At 40.0% G+C, this 26,753-nt stretch overlaps 1 protein-coding gene across 4 annotated transcripts in view; it reads left to right on the top strand.

Moving 5' to 3' along the window:
* Positions 1–26,753, top strand: part of inpp4b (inositol polyphosphate-4-phosphatase type II B) — a 221,976-nt gene that overhangs the window by 88,633 nt on the left and 106,590 nt on the right. For all 4 annotated transcript variants that reach the window (XM_051946193.1, XM_051946192.1, XM_051946194.1 and 1 more), the window contains one exon: positions 3,184–3,263. In XM_051946193.1, the coding sequence (XP_051802153.1) occupies positions 3,184–3,263 (80 nt within the window). The remainder of the gene's footprint in view (positions 1–3,183; positions 3,264–26,753) is intronic.

The following is a 26,753-nucleotide window of genomic DNA, read 5'->3' as shown; positions in this document are numbered from 1 at the left end:
TTTCATTCTGTTTTTTTTTTCCTATTGTCTCACAACAGAATATTTGCTTGGTAATTGTGCAAATACGGTTGCTTCCAATAACTAAAAAATAAACTATAAACTATAAAATGTGACCTCAGTATTCACTATAGACTGCCTTCATGAGTTGTGGTTTTCTGAACAACTTTTCCTCTTCAGAGTCAGTTTCAGGTTCAAACATGCTCAGCTGAATTGTTCCAATATTACAACTTCCCATTACGTAGCTTAGAGCAGTTTCACAATGTTTGAGCAGAGCGAGTGGAGGAGGTCGGGGGTGGATAGTCGGAGAGGTGGGGACTTTCTAGATATTTGCACTTTTTAGAGAAGGCAATGGGGTAGAGCTCTATCTAAGACATTTTTAGTCAGGAAGAGATAATTATCATGGAAAAAACTTCATATTATGTAACTTCAATACACAGAGAGGCGTTTTTAGGGATTTAATCAAAGCCTAAAAAGAACTAATCTGGCAGAATTTGACAGATTGTGAGTGAACATTTGCAATCTCAAATAGCTGTAATTGTTGTTGTATTATTAGCCAATGAAGGCAAATTTTCGATTCAGTGAAATACTTCATCGTTGGATTAACCAACAACCGTCATGCCTGCGTATTGTATCTATAAAACTGTTAACGATGAACTCTGTTTCTTGAGTGTTCAGAAAATATACCGAGTCACAATAGATGAAGAAAGATATAATATATGGAGAAACATATATAGTGACTCTGCGCCCTTATCTGATGTGGCTTCGAACAGAAGAGAACAACTGTTTCCCCACCAGGTCCGTATTCTCACACCTCGATTTCACCAGTACTGTTCTTATCTCTTTTGCTGTTTTTTTTTCCTTTATTTTTTCAGACATATTACTGTTACTCTTAAAAGTATTCTATTATTCACATTTTATTCCACCAAGGAATACGGCTGAGTTATGGGATGATCAGCATTGGTTTGTCTGTCTGTCTGTCTGTTAGCAACATTACTCAAAAACGGACTAACGGATTTGGATAAAAATTTTCAGGGAAGGTCAGAAATGACACAAGGACCGAGTGATTAGATTTTGGCAGTGATCTGGCTTTTAGTCTTGATCCACGGGTTTGTTAAAGATTCCTGCGTCATTGCAAGATAGCAGCACAGTAACTATGACAACAAGTGAACACTACGTCAGCTGCCTGCTGACGATCACGATTGCGATCCTACTACAAATCCACTGCTGTGGACTTTTTGGGACTTATCCTACATAAGGAACAATTGATTAAGTTGTGGTGGTGTTTTTGAGTCCCATCAATTCTCACTACCTGCTTCATATTTAGGTCACATGATTTGGTATCCGTACATAACGTACACATGCATAACTCACGCCTGCGCTCAACGCGAGGTCATTTTGTTTGTGGGTCCATCTATATTAAATGGCCACATGCTATATTGCTGTAATTTCTGAGCATAAAGAACCAATAAATAAACAAATGCTGCATTTCTGATAATGCCACATGGGGGAATGAACAGCCTTGGAGGAGTACTGTGCTCTCCGAGTGCTTTTCTTGTTCTACGGTGTAGTTCAAAATTGTAATCTTGACAATGATCTCGATTCCCCCCTCCCCCCCAAGTAATGGTAATCTCTAATGGAATATAGTTACCTTGTCTTTACCTTAATTACAACACTGTTCCCTGTGTTCCTTTATTTTACTTTATACAGTAAGTCACCACAGAGATTCACCAATCCGTCCTTCATTCTCCACTCAGATTATCTATATCTGTTGAACCTATCCTGATACTAGGGCTCTCTGTCAGAAGTTTATCACAATCTTTATATCTCACAGCGTGGGCCTCATTAGAATGATTTTAATGTCAGGGACTGCTATAATATTAAAAATTAGTTGGCAGCCTTCTGTGACTGAATGTAACAGAGTGGAGACTCAGAGTTTTACAATGACACAGACAAGAAACTGTAGCTATTATGTGGCTTCGTCAGGGATTTGTCACTCAAAAATAATGGTATGTCATATATGAAATGATGTGATTATTAGACTGACAGCTTGATAAAGATGGCATTTTAGGGGTTTAGGCAAATTCCAATTTTTGGTATTTTCAGACAAATGTAAGATCAATTGAGGAAAATACTTTTCATAGTTTTAACTGCAGCCCCAGTCTTGACTGATGCCACATAGGGTAAGTATTATGTAACGCTAATCTGGCCTCTTTGATCACTGGATCCCATTTGCACAAGCTGACTTTATTTACGGTCTTTTCTCTATAAGATGGAGTGTAAAAGATGTGTGGAATGTGTGAAAGATGTCTTTGTTTGCCTACAATACCTGAAATTCATTTGCATTCACTAGAAAAACTGACGCAATTCTGTTTTCATCTTCAGGGGCGAGCCTTTGACGTGTATAAGAACAGAGGGGGGCGAGGCGCAAATTGTCTTGTTTTCTATTGTCATTTTAGCATTCAAAGAACCGTCATCAGCACTGTTAAGAAAGCCTAATTTTGATAGATGAAAGGGCTGGAAATGGTGCCCTGATTGTGTGAAGAGGCTCCGGATACTTTAATTAAAGTCTTCTTCCCCACTATGATGAAATATGTGGACTCACCTTTGTACCTTTTGTTAATTACCTACATTGTGTTATAGCTTTGTTCGCAGCAGCCGGTGTCCTTGGCACGGTCGCAGTGCTGCCTCCCCCCCGTAGCACAAGTTAGCATGTTGATGGTTGATGGCAGGAATTTCACAGAATGTGTGCGTGTGTGGATGTACGTGAAGAATATCTGCCTCTGACGGAGTGTTAGCGCGCGTGCTTTCCTACAAATACGGATCATTTCTCTTCGTTATTGATGGGCTCGTCCCCTACCTCTCTCTCAGTGACCCAGTTCTCGTGCTGACACCCCCCTGTTCATATCGTGCCTGCAGCAAACACATGTTGTCAGAGCAGTGAGAAAAGGAAGAAAGAGGTTTAAACAGAGACAGAAAAGGACAGTGGATTGTACGTCCCGCTGCTGTGTGTCGACATGATTGCATGTTTTTGTGTCTTTAGATGACGGGGCTCAGACTGATGTCTGACACATGACTTACCTGTTTCAATCACCTATGTGGTCCAACCAAAAGAAGAGTTCAGTAATTTCCTTGTGTTGATTTCTTATTTAACCCCGATATTTCTCCTCTGTCTTTCCTCAACAGAGCAGCTTCCTGGGTAGTGCTACATTTTCAGTAGGGGATCTGCTGAGAGCTAAAGATGAACGACTGACCTTGAGTCTCAGGTAAGCGCATGTTTCTATCAGGCTCATTGCCCCCTGTGTCCCTCCAGGCTAAACTGCATTCAGACTTCAGAGTCCAAAGATTATGCCTCTTCACACAAAAACTGACAGACGAATGTAAACATCAAACTGAGGGAAAAAAAATCTATTCACAGATGTTTCAACAGCAGTTTAAGAAATGTTGCCATGGCTGCCAGGGCTGTTGTGTTAGCATGTGGGAATACTGTACTCTGATCTGTTTTTTTTGTTTTTTTTGTGGTAAATAGGAGTGGAAATAAGCCCTTTTCTGAGAGGGCTTTTAATGAAAGGAATGAAATGAAACATCTATGTCTTGTTCAGACGTTGCCCAATAACATTTTATCTTCCAAGGACATTCTAATATAATTTGGAATCGAAGTGGAGCCAAAATCTGATCACTGCAAAGCGATTAATCAAGAAAAATATTGTGTGTTTGTTCTGCATGGAAGCCTGCTGAATAAAGGTCAAGAAAAAAGGAAAGTTCAAGCTTTATATTCAGCGAGCTGATGTACATCATAGGGCAATTAAACACAGTACTGTAAGGATATCATCAGTTATTTCTCTACAGAGAGGATTGGGTGTTTGCCTTTAGAAGAACACATTTTCACATCATAAACACCAGATAAGCTGTCGTCCTGAACGTGATTAATGCTGTGTCCTTCCTATGAAGTGCTTGGCATGATTTCTAAGAAATGGCTGCTAAGGTTTGACAGACACGAAACGGTATTTTGCTGGTAGGTTTAGTGATTTTTGCACAAAGTGAGCTTTGAAGTTCAGCTGATGAGAAGACAGCAGAAATGTCACCAAAGTGACTGATTATGTACATTTGGTAATTGTTTCTGTAGAAAAGGAGGAAAGCTCTGGCTTGTGCGTATATTTCATTATAAACAGAGCTGCTGCTTGCATCTAGATCAGGTGATCATTGACTATACAGGACATGGTGCATTCACATACTTGACTCGTGCTCATTTATAGTTCTTGTTAGCAGGACTGATTTATTGTTGGATTTACTCCTCACCTGAGACTCGCTGATGATAAGAAAACAGTAGAATATTTTCAGAATAATATGAAATAATGTGGGCTGATGGTAATGGGTTATTCCATCTCAAATCATCACAGGACTTCTGCTTGACCATCTCTAATTTGCTTGAAACTTTACAGACTGTTTATTTAAAATGGCATCTGGACAGTTTGAAATAGATACAAGCGCCTTCCAATACTTTTTTTAAGGTTGCCCAGCAACCCACTTTCAGTATATTTTTTCCACACATTTCAGTTTAAAGAGCAGTATTTCATGAGGTATGAAATAATTGTTTCATTTAGGGTTTTCACTCCACACTTGGACTCTGGCATGATGAGAAAATACAGTGAAAATTTCAGGCTTTTATCTTTAAAATGTTTTAAGATATTGTCATCAAAACATTTTAATGTGCAAGAAAACATGATGAAGATGAATCAACAGGCAATTTCAAATGTATATACACTACCGTTCAAATATTTAGAAAACATTTTAATGTGCAAGAAAACATGATGAAGATGAATCAACAGGCAATTTCAAATGTATATACACTACCGTTGAAATATTTAGGATCACTTATAAATGTCCTTATTTCTGAAAGGAAAACATTTTTTTTCAGTAAGGATGACATAAAATGAATCAGAAATCCAGTCTAGACATTGTTAATGTGGTAAATTACTATTTAACTGATTTTTAATGGAATATCTCCATAGGGTTACAGAGGAACATTTCCAGCAACCATCACTCCTGTGTTCTAATGCTACATTGTGTTTGCTAATGGTGCTGAAAGGCTAACTGATGATTAGAAAACTCTTGTGCAGTTATGTTAGCACATGAATACAAGTGTTAGTTTTCATGGAAAACATGAAATTGTCTGGAAAGCCCTATTTTTTTTTTGATCAGTAGAGTGTGTGTATGTATATATTAGGGTTATAACTTTTCAAACTTTTTTTTCCAAAATCAAAGTCCTGCATCATGATTGGATGAACTTTTTGGTGTAATTGAAGAAACCAAACTCTAAAACCAAACTAATTAAAAAGTCCCCCCGAAACAAAAAAGTATTTAATACACATTACAGCCAATGATATGAAATGTGAAACCGTGCTAAGTTGTCACAAGGGCCATGACAAGTCAATATGACTGATAATGGATCAATGATAAGTTGTACTGCCATCATAATATACTGGAGTATCAGTTTCTATTCTTGCTTTTACTTTATAAGCCATGTCACTGGCTGTATTGTGTATTTAATACTTTTTGTTTCGTGGGGGACTTTTAAAAAGAGTGTTGAAAATGGAGTTTGGTTTCTTCAATTATACCAAAACGTTCATCCAATTATGATGCAGGACTTTGATTTTGGAAAAAAAATTAAAAAAATTATAACCCTAGTGTGTGTATATGTGTGTGTGTATATATATATATATATATATATATATATATATATATGAACTTTATCTTTTAAGTTGTCTGTCTTCACTCATGTAATTGCCACTACTGATGCTTATTGTATTTGCTTGTAGCATCTGCAGGGTAAACAAGCTCGGAGTTTGACAAACTAACCCTGCCATAGGTTTTGGACACCTTCAGTTGTTTAATTCTTTACCTTACAGATGTGCAGGCATAGAGTGAAATCACAATTTGATGTGGTGACAGAGAGGGCTGCCACATGCATTAAATTGTAGTTGCAGATAAAATGTCATACAGATAATTGCAATTAACAATTTGATGATATTTACTGTTTTATTTAATACCTCTATTAGTTTTAGATTAGCAGCATTTGTGCTTTTGACTGCCCCTGCGACAAATCACATCCTCCAAGTTATTAGGCTGTCCCTTTTATCTATCCTTAAAACTAAAATGTGCATTTCTGGGGTTTTAGGCTTTCCAACCAAATCCAGTGTATTTATTTATTTGAGTTATATTTTGCTGCCTACTTGAGTGTATACATTCTGTACATGATTCTGCCTCTTTTTTAATGAAAACATCTCTACATCCCTGTGTGCTGTTATCTCTTATTTCTGTATATTTTATGTGCTGCTGGTTTCTTGAATTTCCTTTGGGATTAATAAAGTACCTACCTGCCTGCCTGTTCTTAGAGAAGAACTGCATTTCTTAATCGAAATGCTGTTGGTCAAATACTTGAATTAAGCTTCTCTTAATAAACAGTTGGTTAAGGTATAACATTTTTGTTTATGCTGTCCAAACTGATTTTTATACAGGTCAATGGAAACAATTCTTGGCATGCAAAATGGTCTGCTTGAACAGTTGCAATCAGGCAACTGTAGTATCGTGACCAGCCTAGTTACAGGTGAAACATGACACATCTAAGACCACATCCATCCCTGATGGTGAATCTTACAGATCTGCTGGGTGTTGTTAATAATCCATCCATTATCTAGACACTCTTGCAGTCAGAGGTTCACACAACACAGGGTGGGTAGGATTTTGTTGTAGGTTAATATCCATCCGTCCAGCTGACTTAGTGTGAAGGCAGGGGGCATCCTGGACAGGTCATCACGGACAATTAAGAATTACCAGTTAACCTGAGCATGTTTTTGGACTGTGGGAGGAAGCCGGAGAAACCAGAGAAAACCCACACATGTACAGAAAGAACATGCAAACTCCATGCAGAGAGATCCCAGGAAGGCAGGGACGTGAACCGGGGACTTGTCGCTGCAAGTCAAAAGTGTTAACCACCGAGCCACTGTGCAGTCCTGTTGCTAATCAGTGCCATCTACCACTACTGCATTTTAAGCTGAATCATAAAACATTGCGCAAAAAAAAGTGTTCCTCAACAACACCACACATTTTAACACATATTTCATCATGTAGGAAGTTGTCAAAAAAAATTGTAACAAGTAAAGCACTCAAAGAGCACAGCACTCCACCAAGGCTGCTCAGTGGTTGATTACCAACAGAAGAAATCTCTAACAAATTTGTTGTCTGCAGAGGTGGATTTAATTTTACAAGATTAGTTTTATTTGAACTAATCTTGTAGAATTAATTATTTGTATTATTTTTATTTTTATGTCTATGTTTAGATGTGATTGTGTGTTAAAACTGTTGTTTTAACTGTATGTACTGCCATTCTTGGCCAGGTCTCTTATAAAAGAGATCTTGGATCTCAGTGGCACAAACCTGGTTAAATAAAGGTAATAATAATAATCATGTGAACATCAGCAGACGGCTGACATAGTGTTCACTTGTTGTCATAGTTACAGTGACGCCGTGCTGTTATCTCGCAATAATACAGAAATCTTTCACAAATCCGTGGATCCAGACTATGAGCTGCATCACTGCCAAAATCTAATCACTTGGTCCTTGTGTCATTTCTGACCTTCCCTGAAAATTTCATTCAAATCCGTCAGTCGGTTTTTGAGTAATGTTGTGAACAGACTGACGCCAAACATCACATAACTCCACCGCGTCCCTAGCTGGAGTAAATATATAGCTCTTTTTTGAAGTTAGTCAAAGAGTTTTAGAGTTTGCTATTCGTTCACACAACCCGATTTCAGCAAACATTCTTGCGAGGCATTGCCTGCCTTGACTTGAGATTCATTATCTTGCCGAGGACATGTCGAAATGCAGGCGAGAGGAGCTGAAGATCAAAGCAAACTTCTCGAGCTGTTTCCGAGTGGCCCACTTTACCTCCTGACTCACAACTTACGTCTTGGATGCGTCAAATATCCTGGGATTCTTAGTCTTTGCTGTTTCCATTATGAAAAGTCTCTAATGTGGACACAAAATCCCACCATGAACAAAGATGATTCTCCAGTCAGTTAAATATTTGGCATCATAGCAAACCATGATGAATATGTTTGTGATTGAGGAGGCGAAATATTCTGAGAGCCCCTGAAGATAGTTTTGTGACAGTGGGAAGGGTGGCCTCGAGTAACTGCAGAAGCTAGGTGGAGAAAGGTGAAGGGTTAGCATAAGGAAACAGGACAAAATCCCATCTGCAGAAACAAATGAGGCCATCACGGAAATGCTTGATTTTGCTTGTAAAATTGGCATTCAAACTAGATTGTATGTGTTGCTGAAAACCTGTAAAAAGTGTGTATTTAATGTTGCATCGGTCTGTAGTTTCCGAAGTCCTTTTTACGTCCGTGCAAAAAGCTGACCAAGCAGACTTTGTCCCATGCAGACATTCTTTGAAAAGTCAACCGATAATGTCATTCAGTAATCAGATTTTATGGCTTTTCATACAACAGTCAGGATGCTTTACCTGAAAACTGTCTCCGTCTCTACTGTTTGCATTGTCAGATTGAATTCCTTTTTTCCTTCACACTCATAGTAGTTGTGTCTGAAAATATGGCCCTATGGCAATCTTCTCTTTTTATATCCTACTATCTCTCTCTCTCTTTTGTTATGCTTTTCATTTCCTGTTGGTGATCCCAGGTCACTGAGTATAATTGTATCTTAGACGATTGACTATACAAGCTGCAGTGAGAATGGAGACTGCAGCCCCACATTGTGCGTTTGCACATTTGTCTGTGTGCATGCACACCGCTCGGCCAGCAGTGCTCTTATTGTTGAGCAGCACAGGATTCTCACTTTACTCCCCAGTAGTCACATTGCGCTGTTGTGTTACTGCTTCATTTTGTTGTTTGCTTCTGCGTGCTGAAGTCCTTCCGTCGTATCTGCAGTGGTGCCACGATGCTTTTTAATGGTTGGGAAGAAATAAGCTTCCTAAATGCAACAATTGCCTCAGTATTCAGAGTCTGGGGCAGTGGTGTCCATAGCGTAAGTCTGAAAAGGACAACAATTGAACAGATTTCTCCACATGTTTCAAGGCAATGGGTAAAAATCTCCTCAGGAAATACAAGAAGCCTGTCACTGTGTAGAAATAGATAGAGCAGGTTTTTAAATAAAATTCACTGACTGTCCAAAAGAAGCTCGCCGCTTGGATTTAACTCAGTAGATAGGTAAGAGCCTTCCATTGGATAATTACTGCAGTGATGAATACATTTCAGCTGCAACAACTTATTTAACCCTAGCTGATGCAGTGAGGAGCTTCTCATTTCTTAAACAGCCATGTTGGAAGACATGTCCTGTGGTCATGGAAAGGACGTTAATCTGTCTCACAAAGGTCAAATTATTGGCCTGCTTCAAGCAAAAAACAAAACAACTCAGGAGATTTCTGAAACTACTAAAATAAGGCGAACGCATTATTAAAACCTGAAGGATAGTGGTGAACCATCATCTCTGAGGAACAAATATGGTCGGTCATATGATCTGAGTCCAGATTTACCCTGTTCCAAAGTGATGGGGGCATTAGGGTAAGAAGAGAGGCAGATGAAGTGATGAACTCATCATGTCTAGTGTCTACCAGCCTGTGGGGGTTAGGGTTATGATCTGGGGTTGGTCAGGTTCAGCAACGTTATGTTCCCAAAGAATGAGGTCAGCTGACTACCTGAATATACTGAATGACCAGGTCTTTCCATCAGTGGAGTTTTTCTTCCCTGATGGCATGGACATGTTCTAAGATGATGATGCCAGGATTCATGGGGCTCACACTGAGAATGAGTGGATCAGGGAGCATGAGACGTCATTTTCACACTTGGATTGTCCTCCACAGAGTCCAGACCTCAGCCCCACTGAGAATCTTTGGGTTTTGCTGGAGAAGATTTTGTCCGACTCTCCCATCTATACAAGACGATGGTCAAAAATTAATGCATCTCTGGACAGAAATAAATGCTGTGGCATTGCAGAAGCTTATCGAAACGATGCTACAGTGAATGTGTGTCGTTCTCAAAGCTAAAAGTGGTCCAATGAAATATTAGCGTGTGCGACTTTTTTTTTTTTGGAACGGGCAGTGCAAGTGCACCAAAAAGGCATATAACATAGTGATATATTCAACAATGCAAGATTATCCAAGCATTTGCTGTTTTCCTGTAACGCAGATGCATTTTTCGTGGTGAAGAACTTGTAGTGTGCTAAATAATGACTGGTACCATATTTAAAGTCTTTCCTGCACAGACAAAGAAAGCGTGGCCTCAGAGTTTCTGCTGCTGGTGTGGCATCGGAGCTTGAATGTGTTGCTCTGACAGCCAGCGGTGCTTGTGTAACGCAAGCAGACGCACCGAGGAAACTGTCTTGATTTGATATGCTGTTTGCTTGTTGGTTCATCCAGTGAGAAAACATTTCAAAGATGAGCAGCTTTTCATGAGTATGTATGATTCATTCTGGGCTGTTTGACCTGTGGAAGAGTCCGTGATTCACAATTCAAATTAGTTCTGCTGGCCAAGCAGGAGCCAGGACGCTGCGGCACTGACATGGGCAGGAATGCGATTCATTCTGTCCATTACGGAAACAGATGCTTCATTTTAATACAATGTTCTAATCCTCACTCAGTCAGATGTGACAGAAAGTCAGTTAATTTGAGCTGCTTCGCTCAGCAGAGGCAAAGTGGGACTACTTTATCTCCATGAGGCAATGATTGATTCCCTTCAGTGAATCTCAGAGCCAATATGACTTTGACCAACTTCTCCTCATAAGCTCTGCATTTACATTGGTGTTGAGCATATGTGGAGAGGAAATTGGCATTTGACGATCACCACTGTGTGTGTGTGTGTGAGAGAGAGAGAGAGAGAGAGATTTCTGCCTTTACATTGGCCTTCAGTAAAGTTCACTCTGCTACAGGGCTGTCTGCCTCAAATCTCATTTCTTATTCCCAGGAATTCTTTGCATTGCAGCTCGTCTCTCTGGTCTCACGCTCGCTTTCATGTGTGGCTGGTTAAGATGTTTGTCACGGATTGTTTTGGCTTCCTGTAAGGCACGACCAGTTTGATTTGGGTCACTTTTTTTGAGGGTTCCTGACAGTGTCGTGCTGAATGAGCAGGATTGTTGGATACATGGACTCAGCCTCTGTGCAGATCTGTCTCTTTTGTTGGCACCAGAAGTGACGATGAGAAAATCTTACCTTCCTGCAGCTCTCACATGACCAAAAAGCACTCAGAGCTGCTCCAGACACTCTCCAGCATACAAAGAGATTTGAGCACAGACACTCGTGCTTATATAAAACATAGATCCAAAGAAAAGCAAACAAGGTTAGTTGGAGAATGAAGTAGTTTCTTTAAAGTCTGTACCTTTATTAATCTAAGAGCAGATATCTGATTTAAAGGGTGTTGTTGATGATACGGTGGCTCAGCACACATTCAGTTCATGGGGTCTCATGTTAATTTTGTAATCTACCTGCAAAACACAGCCCAAAAAACCCCGAAAACGACATGTCTTCATTCAAGGCTGCAGTTCTCTTTGAATTGCTTGTGAAGATAGAAATACACTTAATCAAGATTGGAATCTGGAAGCTGAATAGAGAGAATTTGTCACTCGTGTGAAAGCATCTATCTGCTGATTGAGTTTGAAACTCTGAATAGAAGAGAAACGTTCAATACTAGGGTTATCTTTAAGGAAATGGTAAGCAGCTCGATCATTGCTAGGTTTTAGATAGCTGATGAGTATGATATCAAGGTCATGTGTGTGTCCACTTGTGCTTTGAATGTCTTGTGTTTTTCTGCCAGAGGTTATTCCTCTGAAACCCCATATAATACCTCTGTACATCCAGTGTGCTTGACTTGGCTGTGACACAAAAGCAGCATCGTGCCCCGTTTTTCGTAAAGTATGCTTCTATTTCTTTGTGGGCTTGTTCATTCATTGCAATGTCTGTACACCAAACAGTTTATAAATGTAGGAACTTTTATGGCTGCTTAGAGGATGCAGAACTACGTACAAACCCAATGAAAATTTGGAGCAGTTACCACAGTTATCTATTTATGTTTGTTGATAAGGGTAGAAAGATGATTACTCTTTAGATTACATAGAATAAGTGGGTCATTTGGGCTTCAAAATTTTTGGAAAACAAACCTGATCTTTTACAGTTTCCTGCTACATGTTCATCAGTAATAGGTAATAATGTATCGAAGGCTTGATTAACTCACCTTACTCGTCAATGGTAAAATTTTTATTATTCCACGTTTTATGATAGATCCCCATGCGAACTGGGGATCTTCTAACTGCAAGGCGAAAGTGGTAACCACTGAGCCACTGTGGAGCCTAAATTGCCTCCAGTATTTTCAAAAATTGCAACTGTTCAGGGGATTTTAAAGACTCTGGACACTTATTTCTCGACATGCCTCATTGGTCCTGTTTTTGTTGCTGTAATGCTCCATGTTATAAAACAGGACAATTAAAAAATGGATCGCATGTGGCAGCAACCTTCCATCCATCTGTGAAGAAATATATGTCCTTCCTTCCTTTATCCATAGTTCTATTATTGTACAGAACCAAACAAAGGGTGGTATGTCTACGCAGCATTTACAAAGGGCAACAGTGCACATGCTTAGCAGTACTACACTTGTGCTGAATAGGTAGATATGACCTACAGTACTTCACATGTATGCAACAGAGTCCTCCAAATCAAACCCTGCAGACTTGAAAGCAGTATATTAACAAAAATTACACATCCAGGTGTGCATGTCTACACTGCAGTATAAAAAAGACTGTAGAGCAAACAGTTAGCCAGTTATAAACCTTAATTTATTGTTAGTCTGAAAAGTAAGTAGTATTTATGCTGCTGACTGACAAGGGAGGCACCATTTAATCGTTCAGTCAGCGAATCGTGCATCCCTACTTTTCTCGATACATACACTACCGTTCAAAAGTTTGGGGTCGCTTAGAAATGTCCTTATTTTTGAAAGAAAAGCAGTTTCTGTTCAATAAAGATAGCCTTATATGAATCAGGAATCCATTCTAGACATTGTAAATGTGGTAAATGACTATTCTAGCTGGAAACGACTGATTTTTAATGGAATGTCTCCATAGAGGTACAGAGGAACATTTCCAGCAACCATCACTCCTGTGTTCTAATGCTACATTGTGTTAGCTAATGGTGTTGAAAGGCTAACTGATGATTAGAAAACCCTTGTGCAATTATGTTAGTACATGAATAAAAGTGTGAGTTTTCATGGAAAGTATGAAACTGCCTGGCAGATCCCAAACTTTTGAACGGTGTTGTGTAATAGTTCGGGTCGTGATTAGCTCACTCATGATTAGCGCAGCTTTTACCCTGGGTCCACATTACTGTTTATTAATTAACCACAGTCCTATCTGTGATTACTTATCCTTTCTCCACACTAAATATGCTGTCACAATACAAAACTGTGAACCGTGATCTCCATGCTGCCTGGTACCTGCACAGAGCTGGTAGTAAATCTCTCTGGTTGTGTGTTATATGGACTCCCTGCTATACTCCCTTGTGATCATTACTCACACAGAATGAAGGCGCTACTATGATAGCTATCGTATTTGGCTTCTTAATTATCTCCAAACATAGCTGCATACATTGCATATCTGTAATATTTATGGTAGCAATACAACCAGTGATTTGAAGCAGTGAGCTGGTTACTTTCATTTTATTTCATATTTTTTCGTGCAATTTTACATCACGCTCAATTGATATATTGAAATGGCACTGGCATAGATTTCTCCTGCCTCTGTAACCTCTGCACACATTTTTGCAAAATAATTTGAGAAGGGTTGTACATGTTTCTCCCTCCAGTTTTGAGTTTGGCTCACTCTTCAGGCATGCACATTCTAAATGTAGCACGGTTTAAATGGGGACCCGCGACGAGCATCACAACCAGCGTACTACGGGAGCTGCAAAGATGTCAGCGCTGCGGAGGTCTCTCAATAATGCATGTTTTATATATACACACACACAGGAAGAAAGACTAGGTCCAGAAACGGAGGTGAGCCTCCTTCACATCACATCACTGAATCGCATTGTCTAAATAGGACACAAGAAATGAGCACATAGCACAGAAAGAAGTGTATAAAGGAAGGCATAAAGGATATACAGTATGAGCATGTGCTTGCCTAATGAGTGATACATTCTCCAGTTTCTACATTGTATTCCAGCCCTGTTTTGTCCCTTGCACTCGTTCCGTTGCCCTCTGTCTCTCACACTCTCCTTCTCCTTTTGCACTTCTTGTTATCTCTCAAACTTTATGCACTCAGTGGGAGAGGCACTCAATGACCCAGTTCTAGAGCACAGTTGGAGATTTGATTTTGATATGAATTTGTGTGCTTGTGTTGGTGTGCGTGTACATGTGTGTGCATCAGAGATTTACCATGGCGAGGCTACATTATCACAGACCAGTGCCTCTGCTGCCTGGCTTCATGGCTTATTCATCCACTCCCATTGGCTAGAGCCTTTCTTTACTCTTCCACCAGTAACAGTTTAGCCTGCTATGATGATAATATCATTTTACCACCCCAGAGTCTTTACTTTGACCGTGTCCCAAGTCTCATACTTATCCACAAACATCCAACTCTTCCTTACACAGTATCCCCTGATTTTATCTGAGCCTGACCTAAAAGCCTAAAGATCAACTATCTGATCCAGTTATACTGGAGAAAAATTGTGGATGTGACTATGGGTGTGTTTGTGCGTGTGCACTTTATATATCCTGACAGCCGTACATCCAATCCACTTCAAGCTTGGTGGGAGTATTGCTGAGGTTCCAAGCAAGTGCAGTGCCAAATTCAAAGCTATTTGGATGAGCAATTTCTTGCATTTTTGCTAAAAGTTGTTTTCTGTTTCGCTGTCAAAAATAGTGTATTTTGAAGCCTTTGTCTACTTGTCAGCAGACCATGTCACCCCAGTTGCCCAGCGACAACATCAAAGGCAAATGCATCACGTCATATTGTTCATGAATGGCTACCAGAATGTTTTAGGGAGGATTTTTTTGGAGAGTGTGACTTTACTTTTCAAACCCATTCATCCATCCATTGTCTTTGCACTGCTTACTCCTCATTAGGGTCATGGGGAACTGGAGTCTATCCCAGCTGATTTATGGTGAAGGCAGGGGACATCTTGGACAGATCACCTGTCTATCACAGGGATACATATACACACAAATAATCACACTCACATTCACACCTACAGACAATTCAGAATCACCAGTTATCCTCGGCATGTTTTTGGACTGTGGGCGGAAGCCGGAGAACCCGGAGAAAACCCACGCATGCACAGGGAAAACATGCAAACTCCATGCAGAAAGATCCCGGGAAGTGGAACAGGGATCTTTGAGTTGCAAGGCGAAAGTGCTAACACCAAGTCACTGTACAGCCATTACTTTGGAAACCAAATGCCGCAATATAGAAATCAACAGGACAGCGGCTGTTGAGGTCTACAAGAACTATCCTGTAAGCGTGCGACAAGGCAATACTGCTTTTTCCATCGTAAAGTGGTTCTGGTGTCTTAGTCCAGACAACTTCAACATTGTAAAGTGGAACAGCTTTTTTATTGGCAAGGAGCATATCTGTCTAAACTTTGATCACACAACGGACCAAAGTTACTAAGGCCATGAACCTGTCTCACCTGAGGTCTATGACAACAATGCACATGGACCTAAAAAGCTGATAGCATTGTGGTCACACAAAGCCAAAAGTTACTGACTTTGGCCCTGCACGTCCAGTGCCAGGAGTCATTCGTGGAGTCTGTGTGAACCATTTGGTACGAGGCAAGGTGATATTGCACACACCCTTTAATGAGACCAACTTGTAGCTGTGCATCTAGCCACAGGGTACCCGCTCTACTGTGGGAATATGGATTACAATGTCCTTAGTTTCATTACACACACTCAGGTCTAGCCAGCTGATTACATCTTAGATTGTGGGAGAAGAATGGTTATTATTTCAAAATCAGCAGCCAAGATGGGATTCCAGCCAGGAGAGACCAGGTGCACGAGTGTACAGCTCAAGTGTCTAGATGACCTTGAGCAGATGCTGAAGATAAAAACGGGACAACACGGCAATTCGTTAGGACGATTAAAAGGATCTTGGAGCTGATCAGCACGTCACACTCCAGGAGGTTCTGTTGGATCCCTGTTTTGGTCCAGCCTCCCTCAGAGCTCCCGCATTTAAATAATGGATATTAAAGAAAAGGAATTTGATGTCAGTCATCAGTCTCCCTGCTTCCAGATGACAAGGCCAAGGAACTTTTCCAGCAGTGTCCAATGTCCAACTATCTCCCTAGGTGGTTCACTGAAGAAGACCCAAAGAGATGTCAGCATCAACCAACACAGAGAAGGTCAGCTAGTTAAAACATCTCATTACAAGTACTACACAGTACTTCTACTTTAGTTAGATGATCATTTTCCTGTCTTTTCCCGTAATTCCTTTTAAATTTGAAGGAAACCCTGAAGGAAAAAAAAAATCAGGAGCTGGTAAAGAAAACTTATGAAATGGAGGAGGAAAAGAATAAGGAAATGCAGGAGCTTTGTGTAAAATAGAAGAAAAGAGGAGGCAGTTTTGGTTTTCAAAGAGCAGCATGAGGGTCCTACATACATAATAGGAGAAAAAGAAGAAGCAATGAAAAGGAGAGGATGAAGAAGAAGGTTTTTTCTGTGACGGCAGCAGCAGCTCTTTCTGCCTCCCTTCTTTCTCCTCACCCTTTCTTCATCCATTACCCTCACCTTTCAACCCTCCTTCTTACCCCTCTGTCTTCTTTCTACCCTCACCCACAGCCCCAACTCCCCAATTCCACTCCACTATTCTCATATTACCCATATCCCCATTATCCCTCTACCACGGCTTGACCACCTTTACCCCCACTCCTCCTATATTACCTCTTTAGCTTTCCATTATTACTCTCATCCCAATTCTATTTTCCTCCCATCCTCTACATTTTGTCTCCCTTTCCCCCTCCCAACCCCCAACCTTTTCCCCCTTTTTCCATTTTCCCCTGTACTCTCCATGTACAGGGGAAAATTTCTGGCTGACCATGCCTCTACCACCCTCACCTGTACCCCCCCCCCCTCCCCACCTCTATTACCCCTTTACCTTTCCCGTACCACCCTCACCCCCTTTCCTCACCCTTTCTAGCCACTCTTCTTTCAGGCCCAGCAGCTACCGCTCACAGAAGCACCTCCACCTGTCCCGAGGGCTGTTTGTCTCTGCAGTTGTGTGTTCTCCCTGCGTTCGTGAAGATTTACCCCAGGAGCTTTTATTCCCCAAAACACAAAAACACAAACCGTAGGTTAATTGGAAGCCAAGTTGTCCTCAAACAAATAAAGCCCATTATCAAGCTTTAAACATCGCATAAAGATAATCTATCATATTTCTGCACGCGCCTGCTTCTCTGAATAAACAAATACAACTGCACCACATTCTGGTTGTTGGTTGTTCTGCGTACTCTGATGGTTCTGATTTTAAAGGACTACTATCACTGGACAGGATACATATGGTGTAATAATGCTTGTTGGTCCAATGTAGCGATTGTCACTCTGTCAAGGAACAGTGGAGTTATGCAACGATTGACGTACATTTGTCCTTCTGTTTGTCTGTGTTTGTTAGCTACGTTACTCAAAAACTGAAGAATGGATTTGGATGAAATTTCCAGGGAAAGTCAGAAATGACACAAAAATCAAGTGATTAGATTTTGGTAGTGATGCAGTTTATAGTCTGGATCCACGGATTTGTTAAAGATTTGGCCATCATTGCGAAAAAGAGGAACGTCATCACTGTAACTATGACAACAATTGAACGCAATCCTACTACAAATCCACCGCTGCGGACTTATCAGGACTTATCCATCAGAAATGATACAAGGAACAATTGATTAAATTGTGGGGGTGTTTCTGAGTCCCATCAATTCCCACCGCCCGCTACATATTTAGGATGCGATTTGGTATCCGTACATAACATACACATGCATAACATGCCTGTGCTCAGCACAAGGTCATTTTGTTCATGTGTTCATCTATATTAAATGATCACATTCTATGTTGCCTTGATTTCTGCCACGAATTTTTTCAATATTTCAGCCATTACAAATGATACAATGACTGAGTAGCCTTGCCGGAGTACTGCGCTCTCTTGAGTGCTTTTCTTATTACTGGACAGGATACATATGGTGTAATAATGCTTGTTGGTTCAATGTAGCCATTGTTTTCTTTACTTCAGTTTACACATACAGTTGTGGACAATTGCTCTGTGAATGCCTTCACAAAGTAGGATGTAATGTCAGTCCTTATGTTGGGCACAATGCAGAAATGTACTGTAATTTCAGAAGTGGTTTACTCCACAGTGCTTTGTTGCACAGTTATATCTAACAAATAAATCCAGCAATCTCTGTGTGTCTGTGTGTGTGTAGTGGCTTTATCACACTGTGTGGACATTAATCTTTTCACACAGTCCGACTCACCTCCCATTTAGGGACAAAAAGCTTTTCCCCTCCAGATAAACCATTACACTTCTGTGAGGTTTGGATTCGATTGAGAGCAGCGTTTGAGGTTATCCTTGTGTGGTTAAGGTTAAATGATGCAATGTGCTTGTAAGTCACAAAAACAACATGATGTGTGTTTCAAAGGGGAATTTTTCACGCTGCAGAGGGATTTGTATGACGCGGCAGTTATGCGACATCATGTGTACTACCGTTCAAAAGTTTTTGCGGTCACTTAGAAATGTCCTTATTTTTGAAAGAAAAACAATTTCTGTTCAATGAAGATAACATTAAATGAATCAAAAATCCAGTCTAGACATTGTTAATGTGGTAAATGACTATTCTAGCTGGAAACAGCTGATTTTTAATGGAATATCTCCATAGGGGTACAGAGGAACATTTCCAGCAACCATAACTCCTGTGTTCTAATGCTACATTGTGTTAGCTAATGGTGTTGAAAGGTTAATTGATGATTAGAAAACCCTTGTGCAGTTATGTTAGCACATGAATAAAAGTGAGTTTTCATGGGAAACATGAAATTGTCGGGCAGACCCCAAACTTCTGAACGGTAGTGTACTTACTGTATAAAGCATAACACAAAAATGCCAATTGGCCACAACTATAAAGCAGTCCTGCTTATTACGCCACTTTGTTGAATGCTACTTAACTCCCTTGTGCACTCGTATACAGTATATGCTGCTATTTTTTCAGTGTAGTTAAGAGATGCTCAGTTTTAACCAGAATAATTGATTTGGAAAGAAATTGAAATGAAATGAGGGAGATAATTATTAAAATTATAAAAATCTTTCTTTGCAGCTTCTTTGTTTAATCAGTGCAGCAGTGCATAGAGGAACATATGTACTTAGTGCCGTGACATTTAAGTATATGACAGATGCGACGTGTTTTATCTATAGTCTGCACCTTTAAAAGCAAGGCGTTTCTTATGTGTGGAATCATCCAATAAAATGCATTTAAGGTAGGTGAAATTAGTTTATTCACGTCCCCCAAACGTGCACACAGGAGGCACCTATACACATGACGCGAGAGAACACAAACGGTTGATGCACACGCGTATGTAAAAGAGGGAGAAAAGGCAGTTGTGCTGAAATAAATGAACACATGACTTCCTCCTTTTTCCTCTTTCAGTACCAAAACTGCTTCTTTTCTGCACAGTTCTGCTTAATCTGTGAGATCCCCCAGGCATTAAGGCTCCTGGGCAGAATATGAAAATAACTAACTCGGCCAATGCTGCTCCACGGCATCAAAATGCAATTCAGGGAGGAAAAATGTGACAAAAATGTAAATATTCCATTGACAACCTGCTTTAATTATCTGCCATGAGTAATTACAGTTCCAGTAAACTGAGCTGGAGCATCAGGGACACCCCCGAGCGCAGCATAGAGCTCTTAACCTAACACCTTTAAACAAGAGCATGGAACTGCAGGATCTATAATTCCAGGTCCAGGCTTCAGCGGGTTCTTCCTACAGTTCACCTCCATGCAACATGTGGGTCAGAGAGATGCAGAGTGGCGGAAAAAGTGGTGTAGTGTTCAAAGATGGAGAAGAGAGATTGATTAAATCTGGCCCAGTGTGGTGATGAGGCATGCGAGGGCCACAGCTCATGCCAAGTCCTGGTCCATGAGAAGAGAGAATGATAATGAGGATGAAATGAAGGGTGGATGAGGGGAAGTGTAGTGTATAAAAGCATGTCTCAGGTTTCTGTTTCTTTTTTTTTTTTTTGTATGCCATCCTCTATTTTTTCCCCCTGAGATTAAATTGTAGTGTTCCATCATTCAGGCACCCAGCTGAGGCAATGAACAGAGAGCAATGCAATTTTTCCTTTTGCTCCATCTCCAATGCGTGCTCCAATGAGAGGTCATGCATAATATCCTGTCTGCCGTGCTGTTTAATATCATCCCCAGTAATGCAATTCAGTGCCCATTTGTTGGCATGTAATGAATTTAAATAATCAAATGTTTGTATTTTTAATTTTGTTTTGCATAGTACTTTGTAATACTAATGAGTTGCATCTTTGTTTCCTAATTAACCAAGTTTATTTGGGGCTGTTTGTATGAAACCGAAAATGGCCACACACAGATACACACTTCTAGTTGCGCACACAAACATACCACCCTACATCTACACACATACTTCATTCAAAGGATGTTGCATGATGCTCTCTGCAGATCCTTTCATTTTCTAATGTCTCTCCTCACACTGACAGAGAATGTGATATTACAGCAGAGCAATGATGTGAAAAGTTTAGCGAAGTGCAGGGACTGTAAACATGCGCAAAATCCAGCAGCTGTGGTTTTCGTAATGAAAATGTGCATGCATGATATAACGGCAGCAGAAATATTTCACCAAACACAAGTTTTAATGAAAGTGTTTTCACTTATTCTGGATCAAACCGTGCTGATACTGATAGGAGTTTTGAGCTGATGTGCACCATTGCTGACAATTAGAGGAGACCTTGATCTGCATCAGAATTTGATATCATCAGTCCGATGATGTCAAACATATTTGATTTTTTTTCAAAACATTTTTCATTTCCCTCAACACATACATATAAAGGCAACAAAAAGAAGAACAAAATACACAAAGGAACGTCAAACCGCTCCCTCCAACCCACAGATGGTAATTTCACATTCACAACAAAATTAGTAAAGGGTTCCCAAACTTCCTTATATTCCCTTTGTCTTTTAACACACTACCGTTCAAAAGTTTGGGGTCATTTTTTTTTTTAATTTTTGACAGAAAAACATTTTTTTTAAATGAATATAACATTAAATAAATCAGAAATCCAGTCTAGACATTGTTCATGTGGTGAATGACTATTCTAGCTGGAAACTCCTGATTTTTATTACCTACAGTGGAACATTTCCAGCAACCATCACTCCTGTGTTCTAATGCTACATTGTGTTAGCTAATGGTGATAAAAGGCTCACTGATGATTTTAAAACCCTTGTGCAATTTTGTTAGCACATGAAGGAAAGGGCGAGTTTTCATGGAAAACATGACATTGCCTGGGTGACCCCAAGCTTTTGAACAGTAGCATATGTTAGTTATTTTTTCTAGTGGAAGATTTGACATAATCTGTTCCAACCTGTGTGTAATAGTTGTTCATTTTTCTGATTTTCACTGACCAAGTAGAAAGAACTTTGGGTCCAATTCAGTTCTTTTTGAAATGACGTTCTCACATGTAGCTCTGACCTCTTTTCAAAATGTTTTATTCTTTCTGCACTGACAAACGGTTCTTTTAACCTCTGTGCATTTAGTGCATATATGTGGTATATTTTTATTGAACTGATTTAGCTTTGGGGTCTGCACAGTGACTTTGTGGTTCGCATGCCTCGCCTTGGTTCATCTCCCTGCCTTTCTGGGATCTTTTTGCTTGAAGTTTACATGTTGACTAGGTGTGATTGTTTATCTCTGTGTATACTGGTGACCTGTCCAGGGTGTCCCCTACCTTTGCCCTGAGTCAGCTGGGATAGACTCCAGCCCCACCCCACGACCCTAGTGAGAATTAGGAGGTGTATAGATAATGGATGAATGGATGATTTAGCTTCGGGCTGCACAGTGGCTTGGTAGTGAACACATTCGTCTTGCAGCTAGAAGATACCTGCTTCGCGTCTTGGCCTTCTGCATGGAGTTTGCATGTTCTCCCTGTACGGGGAGTATGGATGGATGGACGATTGAACTTTGCAGGAATTTAGTATGTTTGCATTAGGCAGTTAATAACTATTATTCTGAGCCATGTGTTTATCATGTGAGTATGAGTTAACATATTCGATATTTACAAGTTTACAGCTATCTTTTGGATGTGTTTGTCCTTCTCCTACGCACCTGCCTCATGGAATAGATGTGCAACAAGTTTCGTTGGTTTAAATATTTACAAGAGGAAGCAGGATGGTTATGATTACCGCATAAGCACCCGGAGCAGTGGACACTGTTGCCAAGCAACGTTAAACATTTTAGCCCTTGAGGCAAGCATCAGCCACAGATGTTAAAACAGATATTTTTTTTATCTCACATCAGCAGCATTTCCCCAAGTATTTTCTTATCCAAACTTGTTTAGCCTTTTGCATTTGTTATTTCAATGCAAAGTTTTATTAGTGTTACAGCAAGTTGTTGCACCACAGTCTATTTTGCTTACATTGTATCCCCATGAGTTTGCGTGAGGTGGTGCACTGCTGCCTGACTGCTCCCTCTGGCACGACAGCCTTAATAATCTCCTGCAGATTGCGATGCGCCATTATTCTCAAATCTTGTATGTGCTAGAGATTAGAGAGAAGAATGTCTGAAGTGTCTCCTTGTGTGCGTAATGCAACACAATTTTAAAATCTGTTAGGACTCCTGTAGTAGGGAGCTCTGCCTCAGTAGTGGGAAGAACTATACTGGCGGTTAACACTAAGTGATCGTCATACACTGCCATTCAAAAGTTTAGGCTCACTTAAAAATGTCCCTTTTTTTTTTGAAAGAAAAGCATTTTTTTTCAATGAAGATAACATTAAATGAATCAGGAATACAGTCTAGACATTGTTAATGTGCTAAATGACTATTCTAGCTGGAAAGGACTGATTTTTAATGGAATATCTCCATAGAGGTACAGAGGAACATTTCCAGCAACCATCGCTCCTGTGTTCTAATGCTACATTGTGTTAGCTAATGGTGTTGAAAGGCTAACTGATGATTAGAAAACCCTTGTGGAATTATGTTTGCACATGAATAAAAATGTAGAACATGAATTGACTGAAGCTCCTAGAATGATCAAGTTGCAATTTGCCTCTAGCTCAACAGAGGCAATAAGTGAACACACAGGAAAAAGATGTTAAACTAAGTCCCACACAGTCCTGAGATGAGGTCTGTCAGCCAATACGATTCACATCACTGATGTGACATGTGCAGGCCTTACCTTTTCACAGTTTTTCTAAAAGGTGTTAAGGACTCCAAAAAAGGTTGATTCTTATTCTGTTGCTGTATTTGTTTTGGTGTCTGGTTCCACTAACCTTGGGAGATCTCTAGAGTCACCAGCTCACTGCTGCTACAAGCATCTCAACAAACAAGAATAGCTCTCATCTATTGGACTTGTGTTTGTCCAGTCATGCATACTGCATATCCACTGTGACATGTACCTCCCATTAGCATAACAAGAAGCTCATGTTGACTCATAATGTTGACACTGTTTGTAGTAAACTGCGAGTTAGGCTACACTGCAGGGATGCGCTGCTCGGGTGCTTTTCTATTATTTTGCTCACCCACATTTACATACAGTAAGTGGTCACTCAGGTCTGGACTGCGAGTGTGTTTGAGCCAAAGGATTTGGGATGTGAGAATGAATTTGTTGTTTCAGACAACACCAGATATGCAACACGCACACACACGCCACAGGGGCTTGTGGATGTGTGGCCAAATCCTCCTGTAATTAGCCTTCATGTTTTTGTAATAACAGCCGACTGTGTCTTTGCAAAGTCTGAACCGAGGCTACCTTCATTTCATGTCAAGGTCACATATTTATCCTCTTGCCTATAGCTCAGTAATAGTATACTCCACTATGGAATGGTATTTTGTTTATGTACCTAGGATATTTATTTACTTGAGAGAGTCTGAGAGGGAGAGAGATAACTACACAAAAGTAAAGAAGATAAAAGTATTTCCTGCCTAAACTTTTCCACCTCTTTTTTGTGCACATGAAAGAAAGAAGTCAGAGGGTTTATTATTGTTACTGTATGTACACATCACTATTTGAATACATTCCAACGGTGCTTTATGGTAATCTGGTATTATATATTTCAGGGAGATGAATAACACATTGCAGAACCTGATCAATGTGCCTTTTTCACATCCTTAGAAAAGTCTATGCAGAATGCTAATAATTACCTGCCTCGTCTATACCACTGACCTGTTTCAATACAGTTCTTGAATTCTTTCTATTCACTGGGAATGGAAAGAAAACACTTTGCAGTCTAACCTATAACCTGCTTGAAAAGTCTAATTTTGATAGCAGAGTTACAGCTGACCTTTCTTATCGTGCTTTTTCAAAGTGACTTGGAGTCCCTTAGGGAGAGTTTACCTGAGACTCACCTAGCTGTTATGATCTCCGTTATATTGTGAGTATAAACACAGATTTTTGAAATATTTTTTACACGTGGATTTCATGAGCTTAAGAGACAAATATTCTGCCCATCTATCTAAAATCAAAGTGGATTTTAGGTGACCCCTTAAGTCATAGTATGTTGTTCCAAAATGATAAACGTCAACATTTGAAGTGGTTTGATCACCATGATGTGTCCACCGGGTCCTCAGGAGGCAGATAGAGGACCGACCTTAAGATCTGAGGGTTAGCTGCAAAAAAGCAGTCCCAGACCAAATTGCCAATTGCCCTTTGGCAAGGCATAGCACCCGCCTGCCACCTAGGCAGGGTTATGCTAAGATCTGTTCAGGAAGCAGGAATGGTGATAGCACTGGTGAGTGAACATCGATAGACAGCTGCTTCAGTCACTCATGCCTGTTTGTTAAGCAGACACACTGTCAAAAGTCAACGGTCAGGAAACTCTGCTTCCTTCAATGTGGAGCTGCTCCTGTGATAGTCTCAGCAAGTCGTCACATTATCTCTGCTACTAAAAATACATGATGAATTCAGATTACTACTGGGTCCATACATGATTATGACAAAATCTCAAGAACTTCTCATGAAGAAGATACTTCAAATCCTTCTGGTAAGGTATCTTCTGATTCATGAAGGGACTCTCCTGACCAGAGACACCCCATTTTATTGGTACTCTAATGAAACCTGATACTATCAGATGGGCTGGCAGACCTAGCACAACATTAAGAAAGGTACTAGAAGAAGACAGCGGTCTAGAAGGCAAATAATTTTTGACGGCAATGTTGGACGGAGGGAGCTTTGTTCATGTCACTGATTCCATTGGATGCAACTGACTTGACTGACTTGGATCAACATGAAATTTGATATTTGAACATTTGAATCTAAATGTCGGTGATCAACTGACTTCAGATCATGTGCCGCCAATAGGTTGAAATTTGTCTATATCCAGCCTGGTGGAGATGAGGTACAGCTTTGATTGATGAACCTGGCAATGCAAGTGTGCCAAAACTGTCACTGTACAGAGGATTACCTTTTTTTTCTTTTTTTTTTGATAAGGGGGCCTTTCATCCAGCACCACCATCAGAGCAAACTTTACATTTTCTGTCGTCATTCTTCAATGGTCATTTTGCTGCAGTGAAGTGTATTTCAGATTGTATTTATTCTCTGTACCTGCTGATCAGTGTTTTGTTGAAGATATTTATTCGGCACAGTGCATTTGAGCAACATTCATATTGATGTAAGCTGATATTTTTGGAGCAAGTGTATTATTGTATTTACAAGCTGTGGAGCTCTTCACAAATAGGGTAACAGCTGAGCATACACATCCAAACATTTTTATTATGCATTAAAGAATAGAGGTATTAAACAACATGCATACACAGACTTCACCAGACCGTCTGAATGTAATAGTTTGATAGTGCTGAGAAACTGAGAAAATACAATGGATAATAGACTCATTAAGTGGTAGTGTGCAATTAGAACTGTGTCGCTAAGCAACTCCTTAAAGCCTTTGAGGACATGATTATCGCGTGTACCTTGATGAATACGGACACGAATTTCCATTTATAAACAATTATTTTGTTCATTTATGCTGCAGTTTGCAGAGAAGAGACAAAGCGAAATAAATGGAGGATGGCGACCCAATGACTTCAGGTATAGACAAAGAAAAGTTCTGTCTGTCCTGAAACCTGGATGTTTAATAATCTTACTCACGACACACTTAACCATTTTACCTTTTTCCTGACCTTTTTGTGGATTACTTGACTATTTATTGTGACATTTTAGTCAGAAATATCTACAATTACATGTGGATTGTCAAGATTTTCAACTGGCTCTTTCGAAATCAAATCTAGGACTCACACTCACACTTTCATTCATGTGCTAACATAATTGCACAAGGGTTTTCTAATCATCAATTAGCCTTTCAACACCATTAGCTAACACAATGTAGCATTAGAACACAGGAGTGATGGTTGCTGGAAATGTTCCTCTGTACCTCTATGGAGATATTCCATTAAAAATCAGCCGTTTCCAGCTAGAATAGCCATTAACAATGTTTGGACTGGATTTCTGATTAAATTAATGTGATCTTCATTGAAAAAAAAAAAGCCTTTGTGTCAA

Source organism: Acanthochromis polyacanthus, chromosome 3, assembly GCF_021347895.1.
Source record: "Acanthochromis polyacanthus isolate Apoly-LR-REF ecotype Palm Island chromosome 3, KAUST_Apoly_ChrSc, whole genome shotgun sequence".
Lineage (NCBI taxonomy): Eukaryota > Metazoa > Chordata > Actinopteri > Pomacentridae > Acanthochromis > Acanthochromis polyacanthus.
Note: the sequence above shows the minus strand (reverse complement) of the source record. Positions and strands in the feature narration are given on the sequence as shown.